At 38.0% G+C, this 12,569-nt stretch overlaps 1 protein-coding gene and 1 pseudogene across 3 annotated transcripts in view; both read left to right on the forward strand.

Moving 5' to 3' along the window:
* Positions 1-12,569, forward strand: part of ATP7A (ATPase copper transporting alpha) — a 143,846-nt gene that overhangs the window by 54,299 nt on the left and 76,978 nt on the right. For all 3 annotated transcript variants that reach the window (XM_015127720.3, XM_077989486.1, XM_077989487.1), the window contains exon 2: positions 10,533-10,673. In XM_015127720.3, the coding sequence (XP_014983206.3) occupies positions 10,554-10,673 (120 nt within the window). In that variant the 5' untranslated portion in view covers positions 10,533-10,553. The remainder of the gene's footprint in view (positions 1-10,532; positions 10,674-12,569) is intronic.
* On the forward strand, positions 148-3,508 carry LOC100425044 (uncharacterized protein C4orf46 homolog pseudogene; annotated as a pseudogene).

Genomic DNA, 12,569 nt, shown 5'->3' on the forward strand with positions numbered 1-12,569 from the left:
ATTTATCCTTGTTGCTACTTGTAGTTCTGCTTCAAGCTTTCTCATTCTCAGTGCTATAGACATTTGGGGCCAGACAATTCTTTGTTGTGAGGGACTTTCTTGTCCATTACAGGATGATTGGCAGTATCCATGGCCTCTATGAACTAGATGCCGGTAGTACTCCCTTGCTGCACTCTGAGTTGTGACAACCAAAAGTGTCTCCAGGCATTTTGAAATGTCCTGTTGGTGGTGACATCACCCCTTTTCTCAGTGGGAATCACAACTCTAGTTCATTCATTTTAACTTCTATATCATGTTTCATTATAAATATACCACAACCAGTTTTTTCATTTCCTTGTTGGTGGACATCTAGATTACTTCCAAAGTTTTATCTATTAGCAACATTGTTGCAATGAGCATTTTTGTTCTTGTTTCCTTGTGCACATGTGTGAGACTCTATCTAGGGTACTATGCTTAGGAGAGAAAATGTTGAGTTTTAGTATATGCATATTTTCAACTGTACCAGCTATCACGAGGCAGTTTCCATAATTGTACTAATTTATACTCTAACCAGTGGAACAAGAGAGATCCCATTTCTCCATATCCTCACCAACACTTGGTATTGTCAGATTTTGAGATTTTTATCTACCTGATGGAGGTGCATTATATTCATTGTGGTGTTAATTTGAATTTCCTTGATTACCACAAGGATCACAAATTGTGCAGATAGAGTTGTATCCAAAAAAGAATTAAGGCTGGGCATGGTGGCTCATGCCTGTAATCCCAGCACTTTGGGAGGCCGAGGCGGGTGGACCACTTGAGGTCAGGAGTTCAAGATCAGCTTGGCCAACATGGTGAAACCCCATCTCTAGTAAAAATACAAAAATTACCCGGGCCTGGTGGCATGTGCTTTTAGTCCCAGCTACTCAGGAGGCTGAGGCAGGAGAATCACTTGAACCTGGGACGTGGAGGTTGCAGTGAGCTGAGACTGTGCCACTGCACTCCAGCCTGGGTGACAGAACAAGACTCTGTATCAAGAAACAAAAACAAAAACAACAGCAAAAAAAAAAAAAAAAATTAAATCTTACTGCATGATTATTGAGAATACAGGAGCCTTTCCCAAATTATAAGTGCTGATTATTTTAGGGGAATTTTAGAATGATGTTTGCGCTTCTGTGACCAGCTTTAAGAAGTGGTTTTGAACAATCAGACTTCATATGTGCCATGTTTTGTACTCAATTTCTGTAGTTTGTTTCCAAACCAGAGATGATCATCTAGTCATAATATTGTACTTCCTCTTAGAAAATGATATTACTAATGGTGATTACCATCTCTGCTTAGGGAGTGGCTCAAAACATAGTAATAACTTGAAGTTATTTCCCTCAGTGTTGTTGGATGCTTTTGTTCTCAGAGTCACTCATCACTAATAGCTGGATGCCAATTTTGTCTCTTTGATACTGTGGTTTCCCAGAAGCCTGCATTTTTTTTCCATACCATATGAAACTGTTTATGATCTTACTCTGTTTTCCGAGTCATTTTGCTGAATGCAATGGGATGTTACAAAAGATATTCCTGGTTTCGTACCTATGTTTAAGACATTTAAAATGAAAAAGATGGACATAAAATATATAACAAAGTCAATTAGAGTTGTGTGTAAATGTAATAAAGTAGTGAGAGTGAGATGGAATTCCTCTGAGGTTTCACATGTAAAGTCCAATTTAAGTAGAGTTATAAAAAAATCAATGCAGGGGAATTACGAAAGCAGAAATAAATATGTATTCAGAGTTGATATGACTTAAATTAAGATGTAGTGGGAAAAGTGGCTTCATTAATATAATTTTTGTTTGTGCTCACACATTGTGGATTTCTCAATACTTACTTCCTGGGTGAATGATCCAGTGCCTTTCTGCCTGACTCATCTCTCTTAGTTCCTCAGTAAGCCTGAGAGTTAGTCCAGTGCTTTGCTCTGGGACATACCCCATGATAAAACTGTATTTCAATCTTACATTCCTAAACAGGTAAACTAGCCTTCACCTACCAAAGGTATTGTCTTCTAAAAGTTTGTTGCCAATTCTGTTTGTTGAATCTGATGTTTTCCCATAAAACGATTTAGTCAACTCTGGTAATCTTGCTAGATCAGCCCTCACAAGCCCCGTTTGACCCATAAGATACAGGAGCAAGTTTGAGTTCTGTGTTCTGGAGGTAGACAGTCAAAGCTATAAGAACAATAAGGAAGAGTTTCCTTTTTTAGGCTCAGGACTATCCTTAGATAAAATTTTGATAGGATCTATTTGTTTTAGACATTCTTCTACTTCCATTTTTATACCCTTGTACTGCTTCCCACTGACCCCCTCCCAGGTCCCTAATACCTTCATGCTTGCCTTAAGTACTCCATCTTGGACTCACCACCTGAACTCATCCTATTTGTCCTTTGCTCCCAAACCTGCCTTTCCTGTCCTATCTGGGCTTTTGTTCTCTTGTAGTAACTGACCTTACGTAGGTATTAAGAGAGATAATTCCAACTATCATCCCCCTGATTATCAAAAAAGAGTTTATATTTTAAAAAGAAGATACAATGGATGTTAAGACAACTGACCTTCAAAAAGTCACTTCATGGGGGAAAAGAGATATGGAAGGAGCTATTCTAGATTAAATGAGGCAAAAGAGACATAAAACCAAATGCAGTGTGTGAACCTTGTGAGGGTCCTGAATAGTAAAATTGGACTTCTTCCTACTTGAAAACTTATACACAAAAGGCACTATCAAGAGAATGGAGGATTTGGGTATAAGCGGTTGAAAGATGGTTTGGATGCTCTGGGCGGATTCTGCCGTCCCAGTGAGGCTGGAAAATAGGGTCTGGAGGCAGGAACATAAGGCTGATTCACACTTCAGCTATGACAGGAAATATCCTCCCATAAGAGCATAGGCCAAGTAAATGACTTTGTAACTTTACTTCATCCTCTCCTTTTACATAGGGTGTACTCCAAGTAGAGGGTATTTAAACTCACAAAAACTCTTTAAGAGGGCCTTTTGAGCCCCTGTGCTCAGGCCTGCTCCCATACTGTGGAGTGTACTTTCATTTTCAATAAATCCCTTCATTCCTTCCTTGCTTTGTTTGTGCGTTTTGTCCAATTCTTTGTTTAAGACGCCAAGAACCTGGACACCCTCCACCGTTAACACCAGCCCTTCCCTGTGGCTGACCCTGAGGTGTTGTTTCTTCACAACCCTGCTTCCTCTCTCTTCTCCCTCATTTTCAGACCCCTCTTCAGCATCTTCCCTGGGAATTGCTGTGAGTTTAGGCCGGCTCGTTTTGAGCAGGAGCAGCAGCTGAACAGTAGACCTGCTGGAGGAAGTGGGGCTGCAGATTGGAGACACAGCATTTTTGTTAACCAAACTTCTTGAAGCCCTATCTACAGTGTCAGCTCAAGTGGAAGAGCTTGCCATCAAATGTCCGGAAAATGCACGTTTCCTTAAAGCATGATGGGACCTCTTGAAAGAACGCTGTGATTCTTGGAAACCTGACAATTGATTTGGCATACTTAGCTGTTTGATAGTGACTGTGTAATAATTTATACTCCCTCATATGTGATCATTTCACATGTGCCACATATATAGGATAATATCTAGCAGTTCTCTATATCTTCAGAATGAAATTTTTCTTGGTTTTCTTGACCTTTGTAAGAGCAGAATACTGATTCTATTTTTGATGTTGATCAGTACTTGTTTATTCTTACACTTTCTGCCCTTCAAACTTTCATAGAATCCTTTACAAAATTTAATTTTATCAGTAGATGGTTAATATTAATTGTGCCACAGTGCTACCAGTAGCAAACTAAGTGAACCATTATTTGTTGTGCAGTAACATGCCGAGCATGGCAGAGTTAGAAGTTGAGCTTCATCTTATGGACCAAGGGAGGTAACTTTAAGGTTGCCAATGGTAGTTTCAGCTCCATTAGGCTAAGTTCTCTAGAGCAAATGATTGTCTTACTTACTTCGGTATCCCCAGCACCTAAAACAGTGTCACACAGCATTCACTAAATGTTTATTGAAAAGAAGAGTTGACTAACATTAAAAAAGCTATTTTTTCTTCCTGTATTTAGTAGGAAGAGTATAGTTGTTTCTCTAAAAAATGTATGAATCAGGACTTTGTTGACTTGAAGGAAAATGTTATCTTTTTCACAGAGATTTTAACTTTGATGATAGCTTTTAAAAACGTGATAAATACTTTTATCCTGCTATGATTATTTTTAAAAGTCTTTTTTTTTTTTTTTTTTTTTTTTTTGTTTGAGACACGGTTTCATTCTGTCTCCCAGGCTGGAGTGCAGTGGTGCGATCTTGGCTCACTGCAATCTCCGCCTCCTGGGTTCAAATGATTCTCCTGCCTCAGCCTCCCCAGTAGCTGGGATTATAGGTGTGTGCCACCATACCTGGCTAATTTTTTGTATTTTTAGTAGAGACAAGGTTTCACCATGTTGACCAGGCTGGTCTCGAACTCCTGACCTCAAGTGATCCATCTGCCTCGGACTCCCAAAGTGCTGGGATTACAGGCATGAGCCACTGCGCCCAGCCTAAGAAGTCTTTATTTCAGAAAATGAAAGACTGTCTAGAAAGAATGAATTTTTTTCCTATTTATTTCTATGGTTACTGCTTTTACACTTAATATTTTTTGTTTTTGTATTTTTATATGTTTGATTGCTGTCTTTAAAGTGCCTTATCAGATTTATGGCTCTGTACTGTGACTTTTGGAGCTTTACAAGTTATTTACATAATTCTAACTAAGTTACTTTGCTTCCAATACGTCAAATTTAAATAGCATGATTGTTTTGATATTATTTGACCTTAGTGACAATGTCCTATTTTGTTTGTTCTGTATCTTATGTCGCTTTTTGGTAGTTTGTATTATGTTTCAATGATCAAGCCATCTAATTCTGTACCATATATGACTTCTGGATATCTTTGATATGACATCTTAATTCTTTGTAGATATGGTGATGCGTACAGAATGATATTCTGAAGCTCCACAATGGTGCAGTGAAAGGCTGCAGATGGAAGGGTAAAGAATAGTTTTGTTTAGCATATTAGGTCTGGTTCTGAACTTTCTTTTTTATACTTTAAGTTTTGGGGTACATGTACAGAACATGCAGTTTTGTTACATAGGTATACACGTGCCGTGGTGGTTTGCTGCAGCCATCAACCCATCACCTACATTAGGTATTTCTCCCAATGTTATCCCTCGCCTAACCCCCACCCCCTGACAGTCCCCAGTGTATGATGCTTCCCTCCCTATGTCCATGTGTTCTCATTGTTCAAATCCCACTTATGAGTGAGAACATGCAGTGTTTGGTTTTCCGTTCATGTGATACTTTGCTGAGAATGATGGTTTCCAGCTTCATCCATGTCCCTGCAAAGGACATCAACTCATCCTTTTTTATGGCTACATAGTATTCCATGGTGTATATGTGCCACATTTTCTTTATCCAGTCTGTTATTGATGGACATTTGGGTTGGTTCCAAGTCTTTGCTATTGTGAATAGTGCCACAGTAAACATACATGTGCATGTGTCTTTATAGTAGAATGATTTTTAATTCTTTGGGTATATATCCAGTAATGGGATTGCTTCTAGTTCTAGATCCTTGAGGAATCACCACACTGTCTTCCACAATGGTTGAACTAATTTACACTCCAACCAACAGTGTAAAAGCGCTGCACTTTTTTTTTTTTAAGTTAAAGATTGCACATAGGGTGTGATTTCTATACCAAAGATATGCTTATTTCAGTATTAGGAAAAATATTTTTCTTACATGTCCTGAAAATTGCAATTTTAAAAATATAAAAAATAAATTTTTATTAAAAGCAAATTTTATTTCCAAAAAAAAAAAAAAGAATGAAAGACAACGAACCAGATAGAAGAAACTATTTGAAAGTCTTATATCTGATAAGGGATTAATATCCAAGAATATAAAGAACTCTTACAACTCAACAACAGCAACAAAACAATCTTATTAAAAATTGGGTAGAGTGCTTGAATAGACGTTTCTTCAAATATATACAAATACCCAATAAGCACATGAAAAGATGTTTGTCATCATTAGTAATCAGAGAAATGTGAATCAAAGCCACAATGAGATACTGCTTCACACCTGCTAGGATGGGTAGAATAAAAAAGATCATAGGTATTGGAGGTGGAACAATTGGGGCCCTCATATACTGCTGATGGGAGAATAAATGGTACAGTCCCTTTGGAAAACAGTCTGGCAGATCCTCAAACAATTAAACGTAGAGTTATATGACCCAGCAAGTCTACTGTTAGGTATTACCAAAGAGAAATGAAAACACAAAAGTTTGTACATGAATGTTTATAGCAGCATTATTCATAATAGCCAAAAGATGGAAACAACCCAAATGTTCATCAACTGACAAATAGATAAAATATGGTATATCTATGCAGTGGAATATTATTCAGCCATAAAAAGGAATTATGTACTGATATGTACTGTAACATGAATGAACACTGAACATATGCTACATGAAAGGAGCCAGTCACGAAAGACCACATATTACATGATTCCATTCATATGAAATGTCCAGAAGAGGAAAATCTATACAAAGTAGAATAGTGGTTGCCTAGGACAGAAGACTGAGGAGATGATGACTGATAGCCAAGGGGTATGTTTTGTTGTTGTTATTGTTGTTTTTAGGTGAAAAACATGTTCTGAAATTGCCTGTGGTGATGGTTGCACATGTCTGTGAATATACTAACAACTATTGAATTCTACGCTTTAAATGTGTGAATTATGTAATATGTGAACTACATCTCAAGAATGTTTTAAAACTGATGTTGGGAAAACAGGACATCTACATGTAAAACAATGTATGTTAGATCCTTACCATACACCATGTACAACAATTAACTCAAAATGGATTAAAGTCCTAAATATGAGAGCCAAAACTACAAAAACTCTTAGAAGAAAACATAGCAGTAAATGTTCATAACTTTGAATGTGGCGATGGTTTCTTATATATGACACAAAAAACACAAAAGAAGAAAGATAACTTGGACTTCACAAATTAAAAGCTTTTGTGATTCAATGGACACCATCAAGAAAGTGAAAAGAATGGAATACTGATACATTTTACACATCAATGTACCTTGAAAACGTTATGCTAAGTGAAAGCATCCAGACACACAAGGGCACATATTGAATGAATCCATTTATTTGAAATGACCGTACAGGCAAATTCATAGAGATAGGAAATAAATTAGTGTTTGCCAAGGACTGTGAGTAGAGAGGAATGGGGAGTGTTGCTACTGGGCATGGGATTTCTTTTTGGAGTAATGAAAATGTTCTGCAACTACATAGTCATTACGGTTGCACATCCTTGTGAATGTACTAAAAAGTACTGAATTGGGTGTCTTAAAAGGCTGAATTTTTTTCATTTCTTCTAAAAAAAACCCAGGATAGATGTGCAGAATGTGCAGGTTTGTTACATAGGTTTATGTGTGCTATGGTGGTTTGCTACATCTATTGACCCGTCCTTTAAGTTTCCTCCCCTCAACCCCCACCCCACAACAGGCCCAGTGTGTGATGTTCCCCTCCTTGTGTCCATCCATGTGTTCTCATTGTTCAGCTCCCACTTATGAGTGAGAACATGCAGTGTTTGGTTTTCTGTTCCTGTGTTAGTCTGCTGAGGATGATGGTTTCCAGCTTCATTCATATCCCTGCAAAGGACATGATCTCATTCCTTTTTATGGCTGCATAGTATTCCATGGTGTATATGTACCACATTTTCTTTATCCAGTCTATCATTGATGGGCATTTGGTTTGGTTCCAAGTCTTTTCTATTGTAAATAGTGCTGCAATAAACATACGTGTGAACGTGTCTTTATAGTAGAATGATTTATATTCCTCTGGGTATATACCCAGTAATGGGTTGCTGGGTCAAATGGTATTTCTGGTTCTAGATCCTCGAGGAATCACCATACTGTCTTCCACAATAGTTGAACTAATTCAGATTCCCACCAACAGTGTAAAAGCATTCCTATTTCTCCACAGCCTCGCCAGCATCTATTGTTTCCTGACTTTTTAATAATTGCCGCTCTGGTGTGAGATGGTATCTCAATGTGGTTTTGATTTGCATTTCTCTGATGATCTGTGATGTTGAGCTTTGTTTCATATGTTTGTTGGCTGCATAAATGTCTTCTTTTGAGAAATGTCTATTCATATCCTTTGCCCACTTTTTGATGGTTTTTGTTTGTTTAAGTTCCTTGTAGATTCTGGATGTTAGACCTCTGTCAGATGGGTAGATTGCAAAATTTTTTCTCCCATTCTGTAGGTTAAAAGGCTGAATTTTAAAGCATGTGAATTATATCCCAATTTTAAAAAGAATGCATATGTCTTAGTTCAGGCTTCTATAACATAATACCATAGACTGGGTGGTCTAATTGTTCAAAGCTCCACAGAAACTAGTTGGAGAAGTTACAAGAGTCCATTAATCATCTTGCTTTGTTAGTAGCAGTGGGCATGGTTCAGCATTTTCTGTTAAAGTTTCTCTGAGCTCACCAAAACTAAAATGATGTAGTAATACGTTTTATACCATTTGAAGTAAAAGGTACAAAAGGTTATACACTGAAAATTCTTTTTCCCACCCTTGTTCCCTAACCACTCATTTCCCCTCATCAGAGGAACCACTGTTTCCATGGTATATATTAGATTGATTTATGTGAAATTGCCAGTGTTTGACTATGATGATTTTAGGTGGTTCAGCCTAATATCAGTGAAAAAACAGTCCTATCTTAATGGAGTTTTTATTCTAGTGGGAAATGTATTACTTAATTATTGCATTGTAACAAATAACCCCAAAATTTAGTGGCTTAAAGCAACAAACATTTATTATCTGACTTCCTATGACTCAGTAATTTGGGAGCAGCTTAGATGGGTGGTTCTGGCTCAGGGTGTCTCATGAAGTTTTAGTCGATGTGGTGTCTAGGGATGCAGTAGTTTAAAGGCTTAACTTGGGTCTGAAGGAGCAGTTTCCAAGGTGGTTCACTTACCTGGATATTGGCAGGAGGCCTTAGATCTTTGCTGGTTTTTGACATGAGGCCTCAGTTCCTCGCCATATGAACCTCTCCATAAGGCTGCTTGTATGTCTTCATGCATGGTAGGTGGCTTCCCCCAGATTGCATGATTCAGGAGAGAGGACAACAAGGAAAACACAATGCTTTTTTCTCCTCTTGCAATGTTTTTTATGACCTAGTCTTGGAAGCTACACCTTGTCACTTCTATCTTAGTCTATTCATTAGAAACAAGTCATTAGGCTGGGTGTGGTGGCTCAAGCCTGTAATCCCAGCACTTTGGGAGGGTGAGGCCGGTGGATCACTTGAGGTCAGGCATTTGAGACCAGCCTGGTCAACATGGTAAAACCTTGTCTCTACTTAAAATACAAAAAATTAACTGGATGTGGTGGCATGCGCCTGTAATCCCAGCTACTGGGGAGGCTGATGCAGGAGAATCACTTCAATCTGGGAGGCGGAAGTTGCAGTGAGCTATCGTGCCACAGCACTCCAGCCTGTGAGACAGAATGAGACCCTGTCTCAAAACAAAACAAAACAAGACAAGACAAAAAAAACAGAACAACAACAAAAACCAAAAAACAAGTCATTAAGTTCAGGCACACTGAAGGGGAAAGGATTAAATTCCACCTCTTGAAGGAAGCAGTAGCAAAGAATTTGTGGGCATATGTTAAAACCACCACAGGAAGGCAGACAATAAGCAATAAACAGAATAAAGCAGCAAATTATGGAGTATGTTAGCAGGTGGTAAGTTCTATGAAAGCAAAAGAAAAAGCAGAGGTAAGGGGAATCAGAGTATGTTTGTGTGGAAGGGATGTAGGTTGCAGTTTTAAATAGGATGGTCAGCATAGTCCTCATTAAGGTTAGATTCGAACAAAGACTTGCAGACAAAGAAGTTAGCCAAGCAGTTATCTGGAAGAAGAAAGTCCCAAAGCAAGAGAATAGCTAAAATGAAGGCCTTGAGTGAGGAGTCATCCTTGCATGAGTAACAGCCAGGAGGCCAGTATGACTGGCACAGAGAAGGGTTTGGTGAGTGGTAGAAGAGGAGGTCAGGTAAATTCGAGGGGGACAGGCATGGGAAATCATGTGGGACGTCACTGGCTGTTGTAAGGATTTGGGGCATTTTTGGTTAGTTCTTAATTTCTACTTACAAATGTTAAATGAGATTATGTATAGGAAACTTTAGTAATCAGGAAAGCACTCTATGAAAGCTAGTTACTTGTATTAAAGTATTGAAATTTTTATTTTTAGTTATCATAGCCGTAGAAACAACTTTCCTTTACTTCATCAAAGGTAATGAGAATTTTTTTTTCTAAGCAAGAAGAATGCTTACCATATTTTATTACTAGCAGATTTTAATTTTTTAAACATGACACTTGAGCATATATAAAATATAGCATATTTTTAATTGGGGAGGTGGGGGAAAAGTTAAGGAAAGATTATTTGCATGGCTGAAATTAATGGGTTTATTGTTTCTAACAGGAATGTAAAGAGGAAATCAAAATGGATCCAAGTATGGGTGTGAATTCTGTTACCATTTCTGTTGAGGGTATGACTTGCAATTCCTGTGTTTGGACCATTGAGCAGCAGATTGGAAAAGTGAATGGCGTGCATCACATTAAGGTAAGTTACTCTTTGGAAACTGACGTCAAATGCCATGGAAGAGAATTCTACTAGAAATTACTTCTAACACTGAGTTAGAAGCAGAGACACTGACACATTTGGCAATAAAAACTATTGTTTTTCTTATCTTGAAGCTAAATAAGTTTTCTTTGACCTATTCCTCTTCTGAAGAAAAAAGATATATTTTCAATTTAAAAACATCTGAACATGGAATCTTGATATTGTGGTTGTATATTTACAGATTTATATTATATTATAAGTATATGAGTATTTATATACTGCTTATTACTCTGAATATCATACTGAACTAAAATATATGTTCTCAGGCAATGGGTTGAGGTTTTCTTTTTCTTTTATAACATGGTGATTATTTTGCAATTAAAAATTGAAGAGAAAATGTCTAGAGAATGACTAGTATACTTTGGTTTTTATTTTTAATTTTTTTTTTTTTCAGACAGGATCTTGCTCTGTCACCCAGGCTGGAGTGCAGTAGCAAAATCACAGCTCACTGCAGCCTAGATTTCCCAGGCTCAAGCAATCCTCCCATCTCAGCCTCCCAAGTACCTAGGACCACAGGCGTGCACCACCATGCCAGCTAATTTTTTTTTTTTTTAAGGTGGAGTTTTGCTCTTCTTGCCCAGGCTGGAGTGCAATGGCGCGATCTCAGCTCAGCACAACCTCCGCCTCCCGGTTTCAAGCAATTCTCCTGCCTCAGCCTTCCGAGTAGCTGGGATTACAGGCATGTGCCACCACGCCCAGCTAATTTTGTATTTTTAGTAGAGACAGGGTTTCTCCATGTTGGTCAGGCTGGTCTCGAACTCCCGACCTCAGGTCATTCGCCCGCCTCAGCCTCTCAAACTGCTGGGATTACAGCGTGAGCCACTGCGCCCAGCTGCATGCCAGCTAATTTTTTAATTTATTTTTTGTAGCGATGGGGATCTCACTGTGTTGCCCAGGCTGATCTCAAACTCCTGGACTCAAGTGATCCTCCCACCTGGGCCTCCCAGAGTGTGGGGATTACAGGTGTAAGCCACCATGCCCAGCCAAAATTATTAGTACACCTTGTATGATATGCCTAAGAAAGACTCTATTATTGGTTTTTCTGTTTGTTTTTTTCAGACTCTTGGACTTTAAGTTGAAGACGCTATTATTGTTTAACATTCCTTGAGCATCAACAACATTCTAGATACACTGTGGTTAAAGATGTAGTTCAGGTTATAAAAAAGCCTTCTGAATACTGCATGAAGTACCTATGGTTATCATAAGAAACTTCATGCATATATGGCAGGGACTGGAAAATGATGATCTGCAGGTCAAACCCAGTTTGCCAACTGCTTTCATATGGCTCATAAGCTAAGAATACCTTTTACATTTTTACATGGTTGAAAAAAAATAAAAAAAAATATTTAGGAACTTTTGAAAAGCATGTGAAATTCAAATTTTTGTGTCTATAAGTAAAGTTTTAGTAATGTAAAGTTTTATTAGAACACAGCCACACTCATTCATTTACGTATTGTGTACAGCCCTTTTTTTCACTACCACAGAGTTGAATAGTTGTGACAGAGCCCATATGTGGTGTCCTCATTGGTAAGTGATATACTGCCAAATGATTTACCACAGTAGAAATACCATTTTGTCTTCCCACCAGCAATGTTTGTGTTCCACTTTGAAAGTGTTCCATTTTCTCCACATTCTCTCCAACAATTTGTATTGTCAGTCTTTTAAATTACAGACATTCTAATGGGTATGTAATATTATGTCACTAATTCTCATTTCCTTAATGGCTAATGATGTTGAGCATCTTTTCATGTGCTTATTAGGCATTTGTATACCTTCTTTGGTGAAATGTGTGTTAAACCCTTTGGCCAAATTTTTAGTTGGGTTTTCTTTGTTTTC

The sequence above is a fragment of the Macaca mulatta genome, chromosome X, assembly GCF_049350105.2.
Source record: "Macaca mulatta isolate MMU2019108-1 chromosome X, T2T-MMU8v2.0, whole genome shotgun sequence".
Classification (NCBI taxonomy): Eukaryota; Metazoa; Chordata; class Mammalia; order Primates; family Cercopithecidae; genus Macaca; species Macaca mulatta.